Source organism: Canis lupus, chromosome 27 (genome assembly GCF_011100685.1).
Source record: "Canis lupus familiaris isolate Mischka breed German Shepherd chromosome 27, alternate assembly UU_Cfam_GSD_1.0, whole genome shotgun sequence".
In the NCBI taxonomy this organism is placed as follows: domain Eukaryota; kingdom Metazoa; phylum Chordata; class Mammalia; order Carnivora; family Canidae; genus Canis; species Canis lupus.
In genome coordinates, this window is record NC_049248.1 from 31,787,694 (window position 1) to 31,813,789 (window position 26,096).

At 36.1% G+C, this 26,096-nt stretch overlaps 1 protein-coding gene across 3 annotated transcripts in view; it reads right to left on the reverse strand.

Annotated features, from left to right (window-relative positions):
• CPNE8 (copine 8) overlaps window positions 1-26,096 on the reverse strand; it is a 321,061-nt gene that overhangs the window by 146,550 nt on the left and 148,415 nt on the right. For all 3 annotated transcript variants that reach the window (XM_038577249.1, XM_038577248.1, XM_038577250.1), the window contains 3 exons: window positions 19,663-19,738; window positions 16,256-16,309; window positions 14,837-14,898 (listed from right to left, as the gene is read on the reverse strand). In XM_038577249.1, the coding sequence (XP_038433177.1) occupies window positions 14,837-14,898; window positions 16,256-16,309; window positions 19,663-19,738 (192 nt within the window). The remainder of the gene's footprint in view (window positions 1-14,836; window positions 14,899-16,255; window positions 16,310-19,662; window positions 19,739-26,096) is intronic.

The window sequence follows — 26,096 nt, forward strand, 5'->3', positions numbered from 1 at the left end:
ACACACACAGTAATACCCTCTTAGACAACTTTTCTGTGGCTGTCATTACGAATTAATTATTGAGAACTAACAACTTTGGTGAGGGTGTGCGGAAGGACTGTTTTACTTTCTTCCCAATTTCAAATTCTGTTCAGCTTCACAAACTGAACATTATCAATATGAAAGAAGACCTGTCACCATCCTTCTTTATTTTTTTTTAAGATTTTATTTATTTATTCCTGAGAGACACAGAGGGAGAGAGAGAGAGAGGCAGAGACACAGGCAGAGGGAGAAGCAGGCTCCGTGCAGGAATCCCAATGTGGGACTTGATCCGGGGTCTCCAGAATCACGCCCTAGGCTGAAGGCGGTGCTAAACCGCTGAGCCATCCGGGCTGCCCCACCATCCTTCTTTAAATTAATCTTGACAAACTCAGGTTCAGATCCACCAGCCGCTGGAATTTAGAACTTTTAAATAAAACTGAGACGCCCACTTGGCTCTAAGATACCTCTTATTCTTGCCACTCTAGCACCAAGACTATGCTTCTGCTTTGATATACTGACATGCACTCTCATTCTGACTTCAGTTCTGGAATCTACTCTGCATCCCTGGTTTACCCGCTCCAGGCACCACCATCCTGCCAATCATTTCTACCCCTAGCTCACCATGGGCTAAATCTTAAATTGTTTCCTTTTTTCTTAAAGGTAGTTCGATTACCTAAATGACAACAAAGACAATTGCCTGATTCCAAATTTTGCTGCATCTTAAAAATTCCTTCTTCCCATGCCCAGAAACTACTCACAGGATTAAGTGCCCACAGCCAGTTAGATCTAGAATGAAGGCAAACTTTGAAATACACAAATGCAAATTCAAATATAAACACTTCCACTTACTTGCCACATGATCTTGGAAAAGCTATTGAAGCACCCTGCAGCTCATTTATAATAAGTAAATCATAATAAAACCTTCTCTGGATTGTTTTGAGGACAAGTACCTGTCCTTTAGTATGTAGTCAATAAGCAGTTGTTACGCTTCCTTGTTATCACCATTATCTATGCTAGCTTTTTGGGATCTGAGTTAGCATACTTCTTTGAAAACTGGAGTGTGCAGGGCTTATCAAATTTCTGGACCTACCAGAGTTTCAGGTTATTTCTGAGAACCTGACCCTCCATGTCAGATTTCCTTTCCTACCAGCTATTAAGGTCTTAACCTGCCCAACTCAAAACTGCAGCATGAATGATCTAACCTTGTTAGGAGGTATTATCTGGGTACTTCCTCCAACAAAATCTCTTGGTATGAAGTAACTGTAAGCTTTGACTCCCGCCTTAAATTTTCTTTTCTATTCTTCCAAACAGTCTGGATTTCTGATAGCTCAGTGAAATGGCAAAAGAATAAAAAGCAATGAGACAAATGATGTGGTTCTTAAACTATTTACACTAATACTGGTCCTTACTAAATCTAGTTTTCATCAATTACCAAACCTTTGTGTTTTCATTGGACTTTGAAGCTTGATTTCAATTGGTTTTTGTTTTTAACACAGTGTGCCAAGGTACAACTTCACAAGGTCTTGCAGTTCAAGAGCTTCTTCTCAACAAAGATATGCAAGATGGCCAACCTGTTTTCAACTCTTTAGGAAATATCTTATAGGTGACATAATCAAAATAAACAAATAAAACATCACCCTAAACAAACAAACAAAAAAAAAATGCAAGCACTCTCCACAATTTAAAGTGAGGTAGACATTGAAGAGGTAATCATCCCTAGTAGAAAGACTACGAACTTTTGAATCGTAGATTGGAGCTTGAAACCCAGAATCACAACTAGCTAGCTACTTGTGAGTCCTCGGCAAAATTGCCTAATCTCTAAGCCCCAGTTTTCTCAAATGATAAAGAGGTAATAAGTATGCTGAAGAAGTCCTCTAATTAATAAAAATAAATCCCTGAAGAACCTGCTAATAACAAATATTCTATGTGCTCGAGGACAAATCTCCTGAGCAATCCATGTCATCCTGTCCTGGTTCATACTAATCCTTTCCTCTGTTGGGTCAGCAGAGACAGTTCTCTCTTAACATTAACACATATTTCTTTTTCACTAATCCTTCCCATAGTGTTGGTCAGTGACCCATTAAGGATGAGGTAATAAATAAACTCCCAACCAGTATAGGTAGTAGAAGTGCATTTTCTCTAGATAACTTAAAAACAATAATGCAATCTTCCAATCTTCAGTCTACATTTTACTGTAACCACAAACCAGCAATTCTAAGCAATAGAAGTGATAAAACTCTCCTGCTCTACCACAACCTGTCCACCAGAGAGAAACTATTCTAAAGATAGCGTGGCTGGAAATGCACCCTCTGATCATAAAACATAACTAAGAAACCGCCTGATACAAAACATCTTGTCAATATTTGGGCTAAATGAGTGCTAGTTCTGAACATGAAGCATACATGCAGTTTTCTCGGACTTTGAAATAAATGTCTCTGAAGAAAATAATCTGAAAAATAACATAAGCTGTCAATGAAACCACACTTAACTGGACCTGTCTGGCCTTTTCAAGCATGCATTTAAACATGTATAAAAATGAAAATCATGCATTAACCAAAACAAAGTTTCTGAGTCTTAATATTTGTAAAAGTTTCTTTTCTAAATCTTAGTTTAGATGAGTTTAGTTTACATATGATAATACTCGATGTGAATGTATTTATAGAAGGCAGAATGGTTTTGTTTTTATTAGATTTACCCCTATTTGGCGCTGCAGGGTTTAGCTCTCCACTGATTTGATGAATGCAAAACACTTGGGTGCCACAACAAGAAACACTATAAAATATCCTAACTTGTATATTCAGTTTTCAAAAAGAAATTGGATTAAGAAAAAAAACCCTCAAAAACCTTGCAGTATTGCATGTTCTGGCAAGATGTGCTCCCTGAGGCCACCTATCGAAAATAATGTCACCAACTTTATAAAACTAAGGCAAATATTTTACAATATCATTGCACTTGCTTCAAGTATTTTTAAGGTAAGAAATCCTTATGGAGATTGTTGATAACAGGACTTACTGATATTCAATTCAGCCTTAAAATAAGCAGGATCAAAAAGCCCATTTCAGCCTTTAAAATTAGCTTATAATAGGGAGGTAACTCTTTTTTATTTTCTCCTCTAAGACTTCTTACTTCTTTTAAGTGGAATATAAACTTTTTATCTATAATTTCAGACAAGTTTTAGAATCAGAATCAAGAGTTTGGGTTGACATTGGAATGGAAGGAATGTTTTGGTATTCCTCCAAAGAGAAGTGAACTACAAAAAATTACTGTTATTGATAAATTTTGTAAATTTGAATATATCTTTTTTCTCTCCACATCTCTGATAACTGGGACAATTACCACCAACAATATTATGAAGATCAAATACGATAAGACACATTGGAACTTTAAACAAATTCAAATTATTGAGAAAAATAGTAGCTAGCATTTACTGAGGGTTAACTCTCTGCCATTTAATCCACATAGCTACTCCATGATACACACTATTCTTTTTATTCCTATTTAATGTAAATGGAAACAGGTTATGCTAAAAAGAGGCAGATCTAGGATTTGAACTACGCAGTTCATATCAGAACCTGAATTCTTGGTCATGACTATCCACTGCCTCAGTTATCAGCAACCACATCTTTGCAATTGACTTGATTTTGGCCAAATACTTAACTATTAATTTTCCAGAACTTGTCCACTGAGCATCTAACCTATTACCCTCTTTCATGGTCTGGTAAGATGTGAGGGAAACAAGCAGTCCTATGCTTCTAATCTTGATCTCGTCTTTTCCTCCAAGTCACTACAAACCCAGATATGAGTTAAATGGAGATAATTTCTGGCAGAGGCAACATAAAGGCATTTTCTTATCCCAGAAAACCTGGTTCATCTGTTTTATTTGATGATTGTGGTATGCATTGTAGAAAGAGGAAGGTCACAAATGATAAAGTCAAGGAAACAGGTTTATAATCTAGTTCACTGAATTGGCATACTCCATTTAAAAATCCTATTTGTTTATAATGTTTCATTAAACTTAGAAATTTGGGGGAAAGGGTAGGAAAGTCAGGTTTAAAATGGCTTTCTCTTTTTTTTGTAAAAAAAGATTTTATTTATAATATTTTATTTATTTGTTTATTCATGAGAGATGCAGAGAGAGAGAGGCAGAGACACAGGCAGAGGGAGAAGCAGGTTCCCTGCAAGGAGCCCAACGCAGGACTCGATCCCGGGACTCCAGGATCACACCCTGGGCTGCCACTGAGCCACCCAGGGATCCCTTAAAATAGTTTTCTCATCCATCTGGATTTATTTAGTGTACTTGGTGTTCAGCTGTCCAAAAATATCTTAAAATTGCCAGTCTCTTTGAGAAAACAAGTCACAAACGAACAAATTAAAATGACACCAAAAAACTAGCAACCACTTAATATAAGTGGTGGGGACTTTTGCAGCTCATTGAAATCAGCTGGATGAAAGTTTGAGCTTTCTTCAAAGGAAGGAAAAGACAGTTTATAGTTCTGTAAGTTTCTAATATATTCAATAGTCTGATAAAAATAATGGACTAGAGTTCCATGTTGACATAAAATTCTGGTAACTTAGAGGGACACAGTATGCAGAATTAGTGATCTGTTTCCCCCTTCACCTGCCAGTCAAAGAGATGTATAAAACTATAAATATTTGTTCTTGATCATGTTAGTGGTGGAGTGAAGAGTTTTAGGAGGATTTAAGATACACAGAGGACTTAGCCAAATTGGTATTTATGATTCTGTGCTGAGATACTTATAGTGTAAGCCATTGGAAATATAGAAACATGTATTTTATAAATATTTAGAAGTCAATAAGCCCATTTTACAGATATTAATAATCATAATAATGATCATCTAAAGCAGAATCTTAGATTTCAGAACAGTATGACTTTATATGAATCTGACACTATCCTTATTACTAGTTATCAGATACTCAATGCCATAGATTAAAGATTACTGAATAAATATCTTTAGTTCCCAATTATATCAGACTTTTAATATTCAAAATTATTTATTAAGAAGCAAACAGAAATATTACAAAAAAAAAGAAGCAAACAAATACATGACCCTGGGATAAATATACAAGAGTGTAATTTTTTAAAAAATGGCCCTAGGGTCAACAATCCAAAAGAGACAACCAGTTTTTACTATCTACAGAGAGACCTCCTTTGTAGGTATCATTCTTCTATTTAGAAAATAAAACTCTTTCTGACCTGAAGTTATAAAATATATCTTATGCTCCAGGAAGAGCCCTGTCCTGCTTAACCAAAAAAAAATCCTAAAAATTAGATTTTTGTTTCAAAGAATATTTGCTTAAAAATTGGCTGATTTAGAATGCATCTGTCTCATCTGCTCACGGTATACCTGAATTGTAAGCCTGATAATTGCAGCTAAACAGAGTGTTTGAGGAACTGAGACTGTGAATGAAAAGTAACAAGCTAACAATATGGTTTCACAAACAATCAGGGTTATATTTTCATGTAAATATCTACATCAGTAACAACTAAAATAATGGAAACCTAGAATATCCAATACTAAAAATTAGGTCTACAACGTTTCTTCAAACGAGAAGATATTAAAGGACTTTGAAAACAATTCTGTGTAGTATTTAAATGTGTTCATTCCTAACTCTGCATAATTTCTACTTGGATTCATGAGAAAACAAATAACATTTTTTATAATTTTCTTTTTTTTTTTTAATTTTTTTTTTAATTTATTTATGATAGTCATACACAGAGAGAGAGAGAGAGAGAGAGGCAGAGACACAGGCAGAGGGAGAAGCAGGCTCCATGCACCGGGAGCCTGACGTGGGATTCGATCCCGGGTCTCCAGGATCGCGCCCTGGGCCAAAGGCAGGCGCCAAACCACTGCGCCACCCAGGGATCCCCATTTTTTATAATTTTCTATTGAATTTTTTTGTGTGTGAGATGAAACAAGAAGATAGATGAAATTTAAAGGGCAATTTAAGGATTGCTTTCTAAGAGTTTCAACATAAGCAGTTAGTCCTACATATGCTGTATCAGTCATCTGTTTGTCCTCTTTCCCTTTTCCCATGCTCCTCATACAACTGAGGGTCAGGGCAATGTTCTCCAAATTAGTGCAGAGCACAAAATGAATGCAGGGAAATCTCAACTATTTTGGAAAGCCCAGAGTACCAATTTTTACTCATATTTTATACGATGATTGTTTGACCTTTTTTTTTTTTTTTTAAGATCTCTACCTTTGTTGGCTAGGGTTCAGCATGATCATAACTTAACAGTAGTTTCTCCTAGATTAGAAAGGATACAGTAGGGGCACCTGGGTGGTTCAGTCACTTGAGCGTCTGCCTTTGGCTCAGGTGATGATCTCAGGGTCTGGGATGGAGCACATGGGGCTCCCTGCTCAGTGGGGAGTCTGCTTCCCTGTCTCCCTCTGCCCTTCTCTCTACTCATGCTCTCTCTTGCCCTTGCTTCTCTCTCAAATAACTAGATAAAATCTTAAAAAAAAAAAAAAAAAGAGCATGGTGAATAGGTTCCTGAACTGATGCCACCCAAATTAGCAGCAGTGATGCTAACCCAAGTTAGCAACAAAAACAACCCACAGACACTGGTCACAAATACTGATGTCTTAGTATTTTAGGTTAAAAGTGAGTAGTTACTCCAATATATTACAGAAACAAAATGGAATTGAACACTTGGTTCCAATCACTTTTGAAATAACATACTTATTCGGAAATATGGTAGAGCAACTCTTCAAAAACCTACCCTTGATAAACCCACAAATCTTCAAATGTACTAATAAGACCTCCATAATACTACTTTGAGATGTTTGGTTGATTGCAGTCCTAAATGTCAGGTTATTTCATTGTTCTTCTTCAGTGTAATCATAGGATAAAAGGCAAGACCAGATGGCTAAATTAAGAAGAGTCTCATTAGATGTGTGCTGAAGAGGAGTTCTATCAAAGACTGAAATGTGAATACTGGAGTTTAGCTGAAGTGTTGACTACACTTAAAAGATGTAGCTGCCAGCTATCTTTCTATCTTCTATCCTCAGTTAAAAATACTCAATTCTTTTAGGTGGAACTAGGGGAAGAAGGAGCAGAAGAAAAGCAAAAAAAAGTTTCTGAAACCTAGGCTTCCAAAGACATGAGCTTTTTTACAAAAGACACCATAGTGGCTAACGAACAGAGGTTTCACAGATAAAAACTGACAATGACATATATATCATCTATGAAGTTTTAGCAAAGATAAAAAAGGAGTTCCACCATTTACTAAGGTAAAGATATAGTAAACTTTCATATACAAATGAAAGTGTTAGGAGTGTAAATTATTACTACTCTTTCAGCAACACAACTTAGAAATCTCTAACAAATTATAAAATACACATACCATTTTATCCAATAATACTATTTCTAGGAAATGACCCCTTACACATGCTTAATGACATGCATAAAAAGTATGCACCAGGGTTTTACCATTGAACCTGGTTTATAATAAGAAAATAAAATAAAATAGATACAACTAAAGTGTTTATCACACAAAATAATTTATTTTATTTATTTTATTTTTTTTAAGATTTTATTTATTCACTCATAGAGACAGAGGGAGAGAGAGAGGCAGAGACACAGAGGGAGAAGCTCCATGCAGGGAGCCTGAGGCGGGACTCGATCCTGGGTCTTCAGGATCACACCCCGGGCTGCAGGGAGCGCTAAACCGCTGCACCACTGGGGCTGCCCACACACAAAAAAATTTAAACCAAATTATATACTTTCATATGATGGAAGACCATTAAAATAAGGTAGATACATAAGTACTGATGTGGAAATATATATACACAATATATTTAATGAACAAAATACACATTATAGAATATTGTACACAGTGTTATACCAATGTTACAAAAAATAATTATGCATTCTGCAATAAACAAATATGTAACTAACTATATTATCTCTATAAGGTATGATTACAGAGGATCTAGCTTCATACTAAATTATGTTCATTCACTTTGACTAACTTTTCGTTTTACTATTTCACATTTTATGTTTATAATGTGAAACACAAAGATTTTTATGATTAAAATGTGAGAGACAGGGCGTCTGGGTGGCTCAGTGATTGAGCGTCTACCTTTGGCTCAGGTTGTGATCCCGGAGGTCCTGGGATCAAGTTTCGCATCAGGCTCCTCAGGGGGAGCCTGCTTCTCCCTCTGCCTAGGTCTCTACCTCTTACTCATGAATAAATAAATAAAACTTTAAAAAGTGTGGGAGATATAACACTTCTTTCCTAGAAACATGAATATAAAACACTAATAAAATAAAGTAAAAGTATTTTATTATTTTTGAAAAAAGTAACAATGAAGAATATCAAATATAACTAAAATGTTTAACAGTTTTCAGAATTTGTTAAATTGTAAGAGATAGGAATTCTGATTGATGTTGTTCAAAAAAGTCAGTAGCCATTTACTGAAACTATACATAATTGTCATTTATTACAATTAATCCTAATTTGAAATGAGTGCAGCTCATTATGTTCTACTTTGCTATTATTCAGAAATTTTGTGTGATTACATATCTGCTTTTTATATGATTTTCCATCATTGTAGTGCATTTATCTACTTGGAGGTTGAGATTTAGCAAGGGCAGAAAGCTCAAAATGTTACAATGTCTAAACAGGTAGGAAAAAATTGACAAAATCTATCAGGAAAAATAAAAATAATGTACTGAAATATTTGGATTAGATGTTTGTAGCTACACTTTCACCTGGTTTTCATATTTGTGTTCTTTCAAACTGTTATAATTTGTTATTTTCATGCAACTAGGGATTTTTAAGAAAGATAGGAACATGAATCTCTACTCTTCCTTTCTTATAATCAGTACCCATCAGGTATTCTATGAAGTAAATATCCTGATCAATCTCCATAATCAATTAATTCAATGTTTCTAGAGGGCCTCCTTGATTCACTCTCAACTCTGGTCAAACAACATGACCCCGACCGACAGACCAAAACTTTTTGCCCTTGCCACCACTGCTAAAAGGTTAGCCAAATCCATGTCACAAGTTAAAACATTCAGCTCAACTCAATAAAACCTGTTTTTTTTTTTTTGCAAAAAGCCTAGACATTTCAAAAAGGAATGTCTGAAATATGAAAGATGGCTCCAAAAGCATCCATAAATCTCACACACAATTCCCTGAACAGATTAGGGACGCTTTGAGAACAAAGAGGGGATTTTACCCATTCTCCGAGCAAACACTGCAAAAGAAATTTCTATAAAAATTCAAAATGAGGATGATTTCACTCTTATAGACACTGCAATAACTTACTCAGTCCTCAACCCCTTTCTGTTTTCCAATCTCCTGCCTTGGAGTAGAAAGGCATTTACCATCTAATGGTAATCAGTCACAAAAAAGAAAAAGGAAAAGAAATGTTTTTAGATTTGTCTTCTCAACATTCAGAATTCCTAATTCTACCTATCTGTCCAATTCTACTCCAATCAGCCCACTGCCCTCCCATTCCTAAATATACTCTCTGATCAATTACAGGCAACTTCCTCTACCAATAGAAGACATATGATTTCAATTTCCCCAACAACTGTTCAAATTGATCCATCAAAGCCCTTAACCAGTATTAAGCAGTATCCTTCAAGCCCTATGGCCATTAAAGGAATAACTCTTATTATTCAAGATTAAAAAAAAAAATTTTACCAACTGAAGATTGATCATCCCCACTACAAGACCTTGCAATACAAAACAAAACAAACAAACAAACAAAAAAAAAAAACAAAACAAAACAAAAAAAACCTTGCAATACCCTCATCATGCCAAATAAAAAGCCCATAACAGAGGACTGCATTTTGGTCAAGACCTTAGGGCAATCAACACTATATTCATACCCGATCACCCTACATCTTGACAGTACATCCTCCTTTTTAATATGCCCACTGAAACAACTACTTTTTCTGTCATGGACCAATACAGTGCCTTTTGCAGCATTTCCTTTGGCCCCCAAAGTCAATACCTTTTGCTTTTACAAAGAACAATCACAAAGACACTTGAACAGCCGTACCGAAGGGATATACCAAAAACTCTATTTCTCTCAAACCCTCCATGGTGACCTGAAAGATTTCAATTTCCCTGGGAAATCTATACTATTACAATATATAAGCAATCTTTACGGGGTGTCTGAGTGGCTCAGTCAGTTAAGCATCTGCCTTCAGTTCAGGTCATAATCCCAGGGCCCTCGGATCGAGCCCTGCATTGGGCTCCCTGTTCAGTGGGGAGTCTGCTTCTCTCTCTCCCTCTGCCTGGTGCTCTGCCTACTTGTGCTCTCTCTCTCTCTCTGTCAAATTAATAAATAAAATCTTAACTTTTTTTTTATATTTCCCCACCCTAAAGGCCTCTTTATAGACACTAAACATCGTCTTCAACAATTAGCCAACAAATGACATAATGGAAAGATAAATTTCAATTCTGTTCTGCCTCTGTCAAATTCCTAGGCCACCTTTTAACATCAGATGGGCTAAAAATAGAACCAGACAGAATGACTACCATCACCCTGTTCACTCAATCCCAGACTAAATGACAATAATGAGTTTCCTGGGCCTTACTGAATCCTGTCACCTTTGGATTACCAATTATTCCCTCATACCTCAATCCTTAAACCTCCCTACTGGAACCATTCCAGACCCTATTCCAAGGCCTCAAAGAGACCCAAGAAGGTTTTATTCTTTAAAAAAAAAAAAAAAAAAAAAAAGTTTGTCTCTTTTCCAACTCTAGGACACCCTCATTACCAACTGCCCTTCTTCCTTTTTGCTCATGAACTTTCCAGTAGCACTTTGGGAATCCTGACCCAAATCCTGATCAATTGTTGGCATATGGAGGCCAAGAATGCCCTGCAGGATATTATAATCTTCAACTAGACCCTGTGGCCAAAGGTTTTCCTCCCTGGCTCCATGCCCTAACAGCAGCCTTTACACTCCTTACTGCCACCAAAAAAATAGTACTAGACTCTCCCCTATAGGTATTCGTTCCATATACAGTTAAAACTCTCTTAGATTCCCACCACACAGAACATCCTTCTGCCAGTCCACCTATCCTTTCTAGCCATTTCACTCTCTTGTTGTCCTCCTCTCAAATTGCTGTCATACTTTTCTTACCCCTCAAAGATTCAACTAACACAACTGCATCCTTGTCACTGATTCATTATTTACCCCAATTAAACCTTCATAAATCCCCCCCCCAAGTCCCCATTTTACTTGGTTTATCGATGGATGTTACATAAAAATGAACAAGGAAAATACAGTGCAGGACACTCTATACGATCCACTGAAAAAATTTTCAAAGCAGGCTCCTTTCCCTAGGCTTGTTAGGCCCAATAAGCTGAATTACATTCTAACAAGTGTATGCTAATTGTTAATAAATAAAGCTCTCACTGTCTATAGATAGCATATATGCTTCTGAGGTTGCCCAGGATTTTGGTATGCTCTGGAAACAGGGTTTCTAACATTCTCTGACAGTCCATAAAAACAAAGCTTCTATATTAAAACTACCTGACACCTTCTCTTTCCCCACAGCTTAGCTATTATAAAAATTCAAGCTCATTCCAAATTTGATATCCCTGAAGCCAAGGGCAATCATGCTGACCAGGCTGCCAAAAATGTGGCACTTCAAACCTCCAACTCACAAACATCTCCCTATATGACTTTCATTCCCTTAACCCTGTTACTTAAAACAAAACAAAACAAAACACACACACACACACACACACAAAAACAAACAAACAAACAAACAAACAAACCCTCAAAACATCACTGAAGGGGGAAATGGATGAAACAAGGTTCCTAGAAGGATTTCTCCAAGACAACGTTTGGGTGGGTCCAAATAACAAACCTGTGCTACCAAAAAGAGCCCAGGAACTCTTTTTAAATGTATCTATGACACGACACCTCGGAGCACAAATAAAATGGTCCAATGGACACACAGTTCTATTAAATGCCATCTCGAACTCTTGCCCAACAAATATTTTGTGCAATCCTACAAAACCATATTGCACTGCCTTAGGTCAATTTCCTCTTCCCAACAGGCCTTCTGACATCTGGCAAATTGATTTCATCCAGCTTCCTCCATTTACCAAATAGAAATGTGTATTGATAATGATCTGTATGTTTTTTCACTGGGTCAAGACATTTCCTTGCAGGCAAGCCAACTGCTAAAACAGTGGTCAAAAACCTATTAGAAAAAAATCACCCCAGTTGGAATATTCTCAAAAGCTACACAGTAACCAAGGAATCCATTTCACTGTTTAAATTGTCCAAGAGATCTGCAAAATCTAATCCATCTTTTAACATTTTCATTGCACCTATCATCCTTAATCCTCAAGATTAGTTGAACACACTAATGGCATAATCCAAACTCAACTAAGTGATCTGGCCATAGGCATGTTGGCCCCTTGGGGAAGATTTGCTTATCATAAAGCCACACTGTGTAATCCAACAAACGTTCTAGAGGAATTACCCCACAATACTGCTTCAGCCCTACAAAACTTACAATTATCCTTAGACTCCCTTGCTTCAGTAGTCCTAGGCAATCAAACAGCACTGGCCTACCGGCTGGTTGAATAAGAGGGTGTCTGTATTCTTGCTAATATCTCTTGTCGCACCTGGATAACTACATCCTCCAAAGTAGAATTAGAAATTTAAAAAAAATTTTCACACAGGCCTCTTGGCTTCACCATATCAACAATCCCACCTTCAATGAAATTTGGAATTACATTAAAAGTTATCTACTATCATCCAATCTCTTTAGTTGGTCACCTGACAAAACAGAAAACATCCTTCCATCTGGACTACAATACTGGATGATACTATTAACTTGGGGATTAAGCATCTGGTTGCCATATAAAATACCCTTTGCTTGTTTCAGAAGTGTCTCACTTTCTTCTCTTCCGCTCCCAAGCTAATGATGATGACTGAAGCTTCTGTGTATACTGTTCCAACTCCATGCCCTTATGCCCCTTACAATGGATTGGATGGACCCCAAGAAGTAACCAAGCACTTGGGCCACGAAGGACTCTACCATACAACTGATCATGGTAACCTTTTATACACCAATGATCAAAAAGAAGAAGTGAAGAGGAAAAGGGGCAAAGGAAAGTTAACAATTCTGAGTCCATCTCTCAACTGCCACCATTTTTGCGTAGTTCAGAGAAGAATCACCACTTCCTGGAATCATGATAATCATCTTGAGGTTTAGACACCTGGAAAATTTTCCCCCAACCCACAATACTGAGCAAAAGAGGTCAAATAATCTCTGAGCAAACCACACCAACTGAAATTTCTTCCTCGCTGTGGTTTCAAGTTTTAAAAACACCACCTCCTCTCATCCTTTTTGGTCAAGCACAATGTGACTGAGTTGGGTTGTCCCTTATTTATAAACCTAAATAAAGATTTGTCTCCTATTTCCTCACTCATAGGCTCATTCCTGAAGTTTTTCTTTAACAGCATTTTTCTGGACTTTAGTACCTTTCCCTTTAACTTTATTGAAACAGCCACCGTAGCTTCTGTGTCTGTGTAGCCAAGTGGCAGGTTGCAAGATGTCCATATATAGCATTGATTTTGCATTTAAGCAAATTATCATTTTGGGGTTTGTTTTTGTTTCCTTAACTAAGAGCAAAAGGGTCAAGCTCCCTGTGTTTTGGTAAACTGTCTTTGTTCCTCTAGCCTCTTCATTCTTTTATCCCTTTCTTCTACCTCATGACATTCTACCAGTGAACTAGTACTGGAAAAAAAAATTCTAGGGGCATCTGGGTGGCTCAATGGTTGAGCATCTGCCTTTGGCTCAGGGCATGATCCTGGAGACCCGGGATCGAGTCCCATATCAGGCTCCCTGTGAGGAGCCTGCTTTTCCCTCTGCCTGTGTCTCTCCCTATCTCTCTCTCTCTCTCTCTCTCTCTCTCTCTCTCTGTGTCTCTCATGAACAAATAAATAAAATCTTAAAAAAAAAACCTTAAATCATAATTAGGAAAAGATTTACATGAGTGTTGCCTCTGGCTGCTATTTTTTGTCATGAAGTTACAAACCACATTCAAATTTACCTCTCACCGTTTGTGTATATTCTAATACAGGTTATAGCACATAAATTAGAATATGTGGACATTTTAGACTGCATATTAATGAATGTTTTCAATCTCTGGGGATGCTTGGTTTTGAAAAGATAGGGGCAACTCAGTTAAAAATAGGAACAAAATTGAAAAACATCCTTCCTATTTACTAGGGTATAGGAATCCACAATATATTACCAAGACAGTCTCTGTCTGGACTCTGGAAAATTTCAAGAATGGTTAAAACAACCAATTTTTTTCTGAAATATATTCCTGCCCAGAAGCGTAAGGAGCAACAAAATGACTACTCACCATCCATTTCTGCATTATGATTTTACGACAAGATACATTCTTTAATATTCTGGAGCTCAAATATACATTTACAACAAGCCCTCAAGCTTTTCTTCTACTTCAAAAATAATGAAAAGTGCATATAAAAGTCCCATATGTTAGGCAACTGAAAATATTCTCTGGAAGTACATATAATAGCTTTATCTGCAACTATTATCAACACAATAGAGTCTTTTCTCTTCGTCAAAGAAAAGTTGCAATTTTCCCCCAAAGTAATAGCTCATTGTGTTTAAGTTTATCTCCCTAAGTCTGTAACAAAAGTGCAAAAGTTCTGCCCTCAAAGTATAATAAAGTTGATCATTTCAGCTGCCTATTACTTAGTGGTAGCACTTGCTAGATACACTAAAAGAGATGTTTAAGGAATGAAACAATTTCAGACAATGACTTACCCTCCTTTAATATAATCAAGGAATGAAACTTCTGTTTCTACCAGAAAGGAGAGTAAAGTTACCTGAAAAAGAAAAGAAAAACAAGGCAAAATTACCTGCCAGTACTAACTGCAACCCCAAATGGACTTTAAGTATTAGAGACGAACTCATATTCATATTAGAGAGGAATATCACATTTTGAAAATCAATAACAATATAATTCTTTATTAAAATCTGCCAGGACTGATTGTTTTAACGTATAAAATTATAAGAATGAAAGGAGCCAAAAAAATTAACTAACTCCTTCCTATGACCAGTTTATTTCCTTTGAAGAATAGCATAAAAATTGTCTACAAGGACATTGTGTTACTGCATGTTTTTGTCATCGTCCTGTAATGAGGCTCTTGAATATTTCAAATGTCTTGCAGTATAGAAATCTTCAAAAGGAAATTTGAGGAGAACTTAGATATTCTTTCTCCTAAGAAAATTTAATCATACAATAAAATCTTCAGTATATTATAGAAGAAATGTCACCAGAGAAGAAAAGTAGAGTATGGGTAACACAATATTACAATGTAATATTGTAATAACATTGTGTGGTGACATCTGGTGACTGTACTTATGGTGGTGAACACAGAGTGACGTACAGGATTGTTAAATCAGTATGTTCTATACTCGAAACTATGACATTGTGTATTAGCTATGCTCCAATAAAAAAAAAAAAAAGCACATCTGAATTCTCCAAAAAAAAAAAAAAAAAAAAGAATAGGATGATTTTTCACAATTTTAAGATACTTTCATCTTTGCACCTTCCTGTATCGATTTATTTTTTATTTATTTTTTTAAGATTTTATTTATTTATTCATGAGAGACACAGAAAAAGAGGCAGAGACACAGTCAGAGGGAGAAGCAGGCTCCATGCAAGGAGCCTGATGCGGGACTGGATCATGCCTTGGGCCAAAGGCAGGTGCTAAACCGCTGAGCCACCCAGGGATCCCCCTCCTGTATTGATTTCGTCCCACTTCCAACAAGGTTGTAAATTTTAATGCCGTATTAACAAGTACTTTCTCATGCCATGAGTTTTAACAATTAAGTGTAGCCTGTAAAGAGTGTAGTATTTCTTACTAGCACTTAAACTTTTTCATACCTACTTGATTCTCTCTAGTGTGATTCCACTGAATGAAGATTTCATAACAAAACTTCAGCTTCCCTCAGAGGTCATACAATCCCGAGGACAACCTGCAGGAAGCTGGGTCACTACTTTTTATAAGGTATTCTCCATTACAACCATCCCCACAGCAAGTTCAGTTTTCTATTATGCACCTTTATATTAAAATCTTAAGTGAAAGAGCTTAGTCTTTAGTTCCAGTCTATATAATATTATACATTTTTTTATTCATTTATTTGACTCCTTGATGAATAACATAAAATCTGACTTACTGTTCCCGAATTAGTGTATTTTTTCTTTTTTCCTTTCTTTTTGGGATTCACCACCTTGAAAAGCAGATAAAACAATTATTATGTGTTAGTTTTATACTGAAATTTTCACATTTTCACAGAATATGTAGTTCAAACTGCTGCTTTCACTTCAGATACATTTATACATTTACAAATGCCTTTAGTATGACTCCTGGACAGTCCTTCGACCAAAACTTCTCTCCAAATTTTCTAGTGACCATTTTCTTTGTGTGTGTGCACATCTTTTTTAAAAATGTATTTTTTTTCAGTAATATTCTTCTCAATCACTTTATGCATTGATTACCCTAATCCATCTGTATCTTCTTGATGTGAGAAGAGACTTTTAATATTTAGGTCCTAAGTAATAATGACTGCTTTGAAGTAAACTGTGTAAATAGCTAAAGAAAGTATAGTCAAGAAACATAACTTTTGTTATTAGGCTAAAAACACTAACATAAGCAAATCACCCAGATACGTGCATACATAAGAGCTCTTTTACTCTATTGCTGTCAGGGATATTAATTTCCGCCAGATACCGAGGCTATGTAATAATTGGTAAAGGTCTGGTTTGTGGGCCTAAGATTTAACGTTTGGCCACTTATTCCATGAGGAAATATTATTGTACAAGAAATTGAAGAATACAGGGAACGTAAAGATGAGTAAGACCTGTCAATCTAATAGGATAAGCAAATCACATTTTCTTAAAAGAAAATCCTTCAGTGCATCCCAATCTGAAAGGAAGCATTTTGACAGGCAAAGAAAGTTAAAAGAATTTATGATAAGTATTATTTAAACTTTATTAATTTAAACTAAGGCAACAATAAAAAGAGATAGAACATTCTAGAAAGAGGAAAAAGTAATTGGCCCAAGGTGGTTGGAGCAGAGGGCAAATACATATTATTGAAACAAACCTGAAGGCCCACAGGTACGTGGAGCCAGCAGGAGACACTCCTATCTCCATACCTAGAGACCCTGAAAGCTGTTTGCAACCTTAGAGATCTCAAAGGGCCCTATTCTCTGCTCCAGCCCCCTCATAATCACAGTCCACTAATAGTCCTATGGGTCCAGGGCCCCAGTAGGAAACAATCCTGTCTGCAATCATTTAGATCTTGAAAGGGACCAATACTTAGTTCCAGCTCCTTCCAGGTATAGTTTGTGAGAAATTCCACTGGCACAAGGACCCACCAAGATGCACTCATGTCTTACCTCAGGAGATCATGAAATACCCTTATATTTATTTATATTTATTTGGCCCCAGCCAAATAAGGTAAGGAAGCAACCTAGCCCACCCAGAGGCCTAGTGGGAGACATGCTCATCTGTGCCTCCAGTGCCAGGTCTACAGACCAAAGTCTTGACCATGGTACCTGAAACAGCCATGCAATTCAGTGGCTGACCCTCTTAGGTATGGTGCAGAGCCAGTCCTGCCTACTTAAGGACCATCCAGTGATCAGATGGGAGTCCTCCAAGGGAACTGGCAGGAGTCACACACATCTTTGCACTTAGTAATAGGTGCAAAAGTACATCTTTGCACTTAGTAATAGGTCATCTGACTAAGGACTTGTACACCCTGAAAAGAAATCCTGGTTCAGTGCCCCTCTACTGAATAAAGTACAGCCAGCCTCATTCACCCAGGGTCCAGACAAAATCCATGCCCACTTGAGCTTCTGCTAACAACCATCCCCAACCATGGATGCTACTACAGACCTAACAGCTTCAAAAGCAGCTCAAATCTAGCATGACTGCAGTTTTGGAGATAATCCTATCAGCTCAGGAACTGACAAGAGAAGGTCTTTACCAAAAGCAGTCTGTAAAGCTGTAGGGAGTTTATAAAAGCTCAAGTATATTGCAGGAGATCTAGAAACACAATGGTAGGCAGAGAAAACAGGCATCTATATAAGTACCACCTGTTTTATATTACTTTCATTGCCTGTTTAGAGCCTTAATATTTCTTCCTTGGAAGACCTAGATAGAAAAATTGATCCAGGGGATCCCTGGGTGGCGCAGCGGTTTGGCGCCTGCCTTTGGCCCAGGGCGCGATCCTGGAGACCCGGGATCGAATCCCACATCAGGCTCCCGGTGCATGGAGCCTGCTTCTCCCTCTGCCTATGTCTCTGCCTCTTTCTCTCTCTCTGTGACTATCATAAATAAATAAATAAAAGAAAAATTGATCCATTACTCCATCTTTGACCTTGCCTGAGAAGTTTGACCTTTAATATCTCATACTCTACTAAGTAGCTGTTATCAAGACACACTAAACATATATCATGTGTTTGTCTCCCATTAGACATGGAAATTTTTTTAAGAGAGAGAGAGAAAGAGAGAGAGAGAGAGAGAGAGACCAAGACCAGAGCCTAACACAGGGCTCAACCTTACAACCCTGACTGAGATCATGACCTGAGCTAAAATCAAGAGTCAGATGCTTAATCAACTGAGCCACTGAGGTGCCCCTAGACACTGAAATGTTTAATCACCTCTGTACTCCGACGGTCTTAACAGAGGATGTGTAATATAAAAGCCTTGTAACAAATATTTTATTTATAGGTGAATGAATGAGTGAATGAATGGAATGCTATTGCTTTAACTTAGTAAGAAGAAGGCAAAAGAAGGATAGCACTCCATTCCTAACTTAAAAGATGTCAATTTTAGTGTCAACCTGGTGGGGAAAGAGGTATCAACCTGGCAGGAAAAGAGTTACCTTTATTGACTAGTACTGAGATATTCTCCTTTGTTATTCATGTTTGTAAAATAAAAGAATTATAGAGAATGTACAGGTAACTTAGCTCAAGTATTAACAATGCCAAAATATAACATGTGCTCAATACATGTGCCAGTTAACTGGCAAGGTAGGTTTAAGGCAGAAAGAACTTAAGAAAGATTGTGCCTGCTTTAACAACTTCGATTTCTTTAATGACTGAATCATATTTTGTCATTAGCTTTAGTCTTCACCTAAATAACAGTAAAAGTGCTCAAACATACTAAGCAGATCACAGTTCATTTTTTAACACCATACTGACATAATGAGCATGCATATTTTTCTCTTTTTATTAAAAAAGGTGTTGGGGAGGAGGTTGGTAGGAAGGCAATGGTGAACAAATGGTGAAGTTTATGGAAAAGTGAACTTGCGTCCATATTGAATTTTTTTTAAATAATCAAAAGTTTCATAGGCAAGAATTTTTAAATTTCTCAGATTGAGTTAAAAGACCATGGGATTGAAGAGAAATACTATCATTCAAGTCTCAGAAACAAGTCTGTTCGATAAATTTAAAGATTCTTACATATATTGGTAGTTGGTTAACTTTTGCCAATTACCCTTTGCAAAATCTATATTTTTAAAGCATAAATTTACTTATTCTAAAGGAAAATAATAATAAAATAAAATTCTTCTTACCTCATATACATTGAATTGCGATTGTCCTCTAGAAAGTTCCCTATAGCTTGTGGTAAATTCTCCAATGAAATCGTGACTAAATTTAAGGAGAAAAATATACAGTATTAGCTTTCATACATTTGTCAACTATACTTTAAAGCTTTTTACAAAGTATAGTTTAATCATGGAAAAAATGCTTAATATTACTATGAACATAACTTAATAACTTATATTTTAAGAGATTCATACATAACTTCATTGTCCTTCAACCCCAAATTATGTTCACTCAAAAATTACATTTTGTTTAATATTCAAATATATAATTTATCCAACCAATATTAATATTTCAAACAGGTATTTTAGTTTTAATAACTCATCTCTCAAAAACATTTCATTGTCTATACTAGCAAAATGATTAATAACATATTAGAATGAACATTTAGGACACTCAAAAAGTTATTTATATCAATAGTCACAAGTACAATATATAAAACTCTTCAAACTTTCTTATGACCAGGATGTAATAGGACATTATTTTTCAAGAGTATCCCATGTTAACATGGATAATAGTCACGAAGCTTTATTTTCAATAATAAGAGCTCTAAAGTATATTATTAATACCAACATGGTTATTCTGAGTTTCTTCACCTTAAAGCAATCATCACTGACTTCTCAGAAAGCAGACCTCTACAGGTGACTTCTAGTTTAGATGGGGACACATAAGGATTGAGTAAGCATGTATTAGTTCTCACTATAAAATCCTGTCAATGTGATTACTGAAGCTTAGCAAAGGAATCGTAGAGACGAAGATGATAAAAAAGATAAAGACTGTAGGAACTAAAATGGTAAACACACCATAAGGGATATCACTGCCATGTATATCATAGAATTTCAGCTTGGCCCATTCACTTTGCAAATGCAAGGTGTTCATTACCATTAAATATATATATATTTCCCCACCCACCAGGTAGATTTAATGCTTACTTGTGAAGACCTGATGACCAGTGACAACCAATAAACAAGCTGCTATCTAGCCAACCAAAATATTGATTTCTAAAGACAAGATTTGGAAGAAAAAATGAGCTACCATTAAATTTAGCAGAAATTTTGCAATATGATGCTGTTATAACATTATTTAAAACATAGCTCATTTGGATTTCCAGCCTCCCAGTTTTCCATGGTCTCAAAGATCTTGTACATACATCATAGTATTCTAAATGTGACAGTCCTGTTTACACCAGTATCAACACCTTGACTTCTTCCAGATTTAACTTTCAGAAGCAGATCTACACTCATGAAAATGTGAAAGGAAAGGGGACTGAAAACAGTCGTAAATATATTTGTATTTATGAACCCAATCGCCTAGGCCTCACACATTGAAATGACATGGGGAAAATTATAAAATAGTACTTTAGCACTACATATTTCTAATAAGTGAAATAATTTTCTTTGGCCTTCAGAAGCGCAAACTCATAATCATGATATCTTTCACTGCAATCTTAAAACCTGAGTTATGGAGTTTATGTTTATGGAAGAATCTCTCCTCCTCCATTTCTGTGCATATTTCAAATATCTTAAGCTGTAGCCATGGAAAGAAAACGTTCTATTATACTATTAACATTAAAATTTCCAACATTCAACACTAATCAAAAACTTGGTAGAAAAAAGCAGTATTATTTGCCACAAGTAAATACAACTATGCAATCAAGTCTCAAGAACATGTAATACCCACCCGGATAATGTAAGTCCAACAGAGTGGCAAATCTGGAATCCAATGGCAATGATCAGGTTTATCATACAGCACATTGATGTGCCCCTGTTGAAGTCACTGTGAAACTTTCTAAGAAGCAATTCTGTGATATTTGGTCCTGTTTTGTTTTGGTAAATTTGTTACTCTCTGTAGAACTGAGTGATGAACAATGAAGTACAATTCTCTCTGGTCTCAAATGTATGAATCTGCACTTCTGTGCTTCTTTCTCACTGGTATTTCCTATTCTGAAAGAACTCTGTTTATCAGGAAATAGAGATTTTTTTTGTTCTCCCTCTGAGTTAGGTTTTATAGAGAGCTTATGGTCAAATCTATGGCCCATTTCTTACAGGATATGTCTTCATGACACACTGTCCTCTGCAGACTTTTCAAATTTCAGACTCTTATTTCTCCTTTCCTTCAATTTCCTTACCCAGTTTATAGTTCATCATGTCTTAATGCATGCATTTCTATAAATTACCGTGGATCATTTTCAGAATAAGGTAGGATACAAATAGAAGAAAGAATGAATAAAATATTTGCTCCTCCCTTTCTGAATCTTGTTCAAGATTATGATTTTGAATAAAATACTGAATTTGCATGTCATATAAATGCAATGCTATCCTGTGCTGTAGAGGAGGAAATGTAATGAGTCATAAATTGCATTTCAGCCTCCAAGACAACATTTCTGTGAGATAAAGAAAATACATCATTGTATCTATTCAGAGCCAGAGAAACAGATGATCAAGAAATGAGGTTTTGTCAAAAGGTCATCAACATAAGGCAGGTAAGAGGAAGTGGCAGTAAATCTGTCAATCCTAAAAACAAGGTGCTTTGTCTCCAGAATCAATCTGAAGAATTTGGGTGGATAAGTGGATTGATTCCCAGATCAATTTTGTCATAGATCTCTTGGAATACATGGAAATTTTGATAGATTTCTTTGTAACTTGTCCTGCTTCAAAAACTGTTTAGTAAACCACAGAGAAATACTTAAAAGAAAGTATTATATGTAATTTTCACTGACTTATAATTATCTTCCCCCCTATCATCACCTATTCCTAGATTTTACCAAGGTTAAAAGAAGGAAAATTTAATTTGTTTTAATATTTTTGTCTGTTCCTGATTTTCAATACTGTAATATTGAAACAATTATCACTATACAGAGAGATAGGATGGAAAGACTTTCATAATAAATCACAACCAACAATTTCCTTGTGATTCAATAACACTGCTTTGCTATTTCCTGTTAATTTAATTGCAACTAAAATAATTATTCTATGTTATGTCTCTCTGACTGCATTTACAAAATAAAGTCTACTCCAGGGCTGTTTATCTGATTTGTGTCTGTTTACATCTCTAATTTGTTCTACATATTTTTTTTTATAACGGATATATGCTACTTAGAATCTGAGGGAAAAAATTAAAAAGATATTTAAAGCTAGTAGTCTGGCTCTAAAAGCCTTGTTTGAGCAAAGTGATTAAATTGTCAAATAAAAATCTGTATATTACAATCATTTCTATGCTCTATGAATAGTGGAAAAACATATTATGTATATTCACATTTATATTTGAAAACTGTAGGACGGTCCTTACTTAAAAATGTGTTGGGGACGCCTGGGTGGCTCAGTGGTTGAATGTCTGCCTTTGGCTCAGGTTGTGATTCTGGGGTCCTGGGATCAAGTTGTGCATCAGGATTCCCTGCAGGGAGGCTGCTTCTCCCTCTGCCTGTGTCTCTGCCTCTTTCTGTGTCTCTCATGAGGAAGAAAAACAAACAAACAAAAAAAAACCAAATGTGTCTATTCTACCTCCCCCCATTTCTGGAACCTTCTTTACCACCATCACCTCTCTCTTATAGCCTAGCTATTATGTCCTCCAGGAAGCCTTTCCTGCTTCATGTTGTTCCCTCTTTGCTCTTAAAGAAAGCCACTATCTCTCGACCATCACAAATCCTATATTGTATTATACCTGTTGTTTACTTGGTTCCCCTTCTCAGCCTTCAACATAGTTGAAGGTAAGAAAGATGATAGACTCATCTCCGTGTTTTTGGCGTCTACCTCGTGGCCGTACACAATGGGCACTGTGTGCACGGTAAAATTTCCAGAAAGCTGGAAATTTTAACAGTAATTTTAACAAATTTGCCTCAAATTTTATTCAGCCTAAAAGAATGGCATAAGTGCCATTCACATTAACCACTGTTATCCTCTCCACTTCCTTAAAACAACTCCGAGAGTAATGCAAACAACTGTTCTTTCCCCCACAGAAGTACACCCACACAATCACACCTAGGGCATAGGAAAGGGAGGCAGGCAATCTTGCCTTTTGCTGGCATCTCTGATGATCTTCCTGAAGGCCACCCTGCCTTGGGAAGAACAGATGATTCTTACATTCTTGACGGTCATTAAACTTGTTTTTCATATAATATATACAAATGATAAGTATGTACTGAACCCATTTCAGTCCTTTATCACCATGTGGTCTAGAGTAAGTCAGTCAACTTTAGAATTTTTATGTCTTCCCTTAAGAATTGGAGGCAGGGATCCTTGGGTGGCGCAGCGGTTTGGCGCCTGCCTTTGGCCCAGGGCGCGATCCTGGAGACCCCGGATCAAGTCCCACATCGGGCTCCTGGTGCATGGAGCCTGCTTCTCCCTCTGCCTGCGTCTCTGCCTCTCTCTCTCCTCTCTGTGCATTCTCATGAATAAATAAATAAAATCTTTAAAAAAAAAAAAAAAAAAAGAATTGGAGGCAATGCCTACTTACTGTTTTGAAAATAAACTGAGAATTCATTTGATTCTTTCTGTGAAAGGTGTTTAACTCCTTGGAAAAGACACTCCTAAACTACATTTTTCCAACTATTAAGACTACAATTCTAGATATATATATACACACACACACACATACATATATATATATATATATAACATATAATTTTAAGAAAGTTTTACCAAAATAAGTTGTGGATGTAATAGGCTTATGAATTGATATATGTTGTGTTATTTTGGAGTTACACACACATCTGTGGCTTTTACCATTCAAGTGCCATTCCTCTCCTTTGGATTTATCCCCAGTGTGCCATGTTCCAGGTGTGTGCTAAAGGATCTCTCAAATAAGGATTTTTAAGCAAACTGCATATAAAAGACAATTTCTTTAGAATGTTGAAAAGATTTCAGCTCAAAAGCTGCCATGATGCCTGGGTGGCTAAGTGGCAAAGCATCTGCCTTCGACTCGGTGATCCTTGGGTCCTGGGATCTAGTCCCACATTAGGCTCCCTTCTTGAAACAACAGTGCCAAATAGTACTGATTCCTCCATTTGTACTGCAACATACTGATTTCCTGTGTTCCTCTAACCTGACTAATCTGGGCCAGGCTTACCAAGCATAGCAATATTTTTTAAAATAACTAGAGGTTAAACAGTCACAGCAATGAGAAACACTTTTAAATGAAGTGCAGTTATGGTGACCCTAATTCAACTCATAGGTTGCAAACATTCTTACTGTTTAAACCTGTATTTGTAGAAGGGCAGCAATGTTTTTTAGAGCTGATTAAAACTAAACTACTAACTCCAAAACAAGTAAAATATGCCAGAGGATTTGTGATTTCCCATGATCAACACAAAAAGTCATCTTTATGAGTCCAGATAAGTATGCATCAGCTGTCTCTGATTTTGCCAATTTTCTTTGCTTTTATTCTACTCAAAGCCTTTGACTTTGACAAGACTTTTCAGCATCTAAAAATGTTTTTGTTTTTTTTTAAACAAGAAAATACTACCTTCCACTGATTACTTATTTATTTATTTATTTATTTACTTATTTGAGAGAGAAAATGAGCATGAGCAAGGGGAGGAGCAGAGGGAGAGGGAAAAGCAGACCTCCCTCTGAGCAGGGAGCCCAACACAGGGCTCAATCCCAGGACCCTGAGATCATGACCAGACCTGATGTCAGAAGCTTAAGCAACTAAGTCACCCAGATGCCCCTTAGCCTCCACTGATTTAATATAATAGGAAGTAGTTCTATTTCAAAATCTCAACAGATTCATCTTTCTTTTCCCCTCTAATCCTGATGGAGAATTTAGTTTACTTTGGAAAATCTAGAAATATGACCTTTAAGTATTCCTACATTATAAGCTTCTCTGTATGTAAATTTGCAGAACTATTATGATTCTTAATAATTGTGCTAGTAAGCACAGATTATAAACAAAGCTTTACAAAAGTACTTTTTCTTTGGAAAGTACTAGTTTGTTTTTACCAATAGAAATTATTATATACAAGATTTATCTGAATGTATTCATTGCAGAAATGATCATTTAGCTTTGTTATAATTTTAAATAATTTCAAGAGATTTGCATTATTTTTGCTCCCTCCATAGATTATAATATTTCTGGACCTTCAAGAGGAAAGCAAGTACAATCACTCTCAATATTAATAATTCAGAAGGAAAATTGGCTAATTTTATGTCTTAGCCACACCTGCTCCTTGATCCATTTCTAATACAGATAGAAATTTTAAAAGATATAAATAATATATATGTATAACATAAGTCCTATTGTCATTTGGGGTATAAATATATATAAAATATCATATAGTAACATATAATGTCTACATAATCACACATATTTTAATATGTATTTTGTTATTTAAGATTTCATTTATTAATTTTATTTCCATTTATTTATTACATCTATACAAAGACTTGAGACAAACAACACTTTCTAA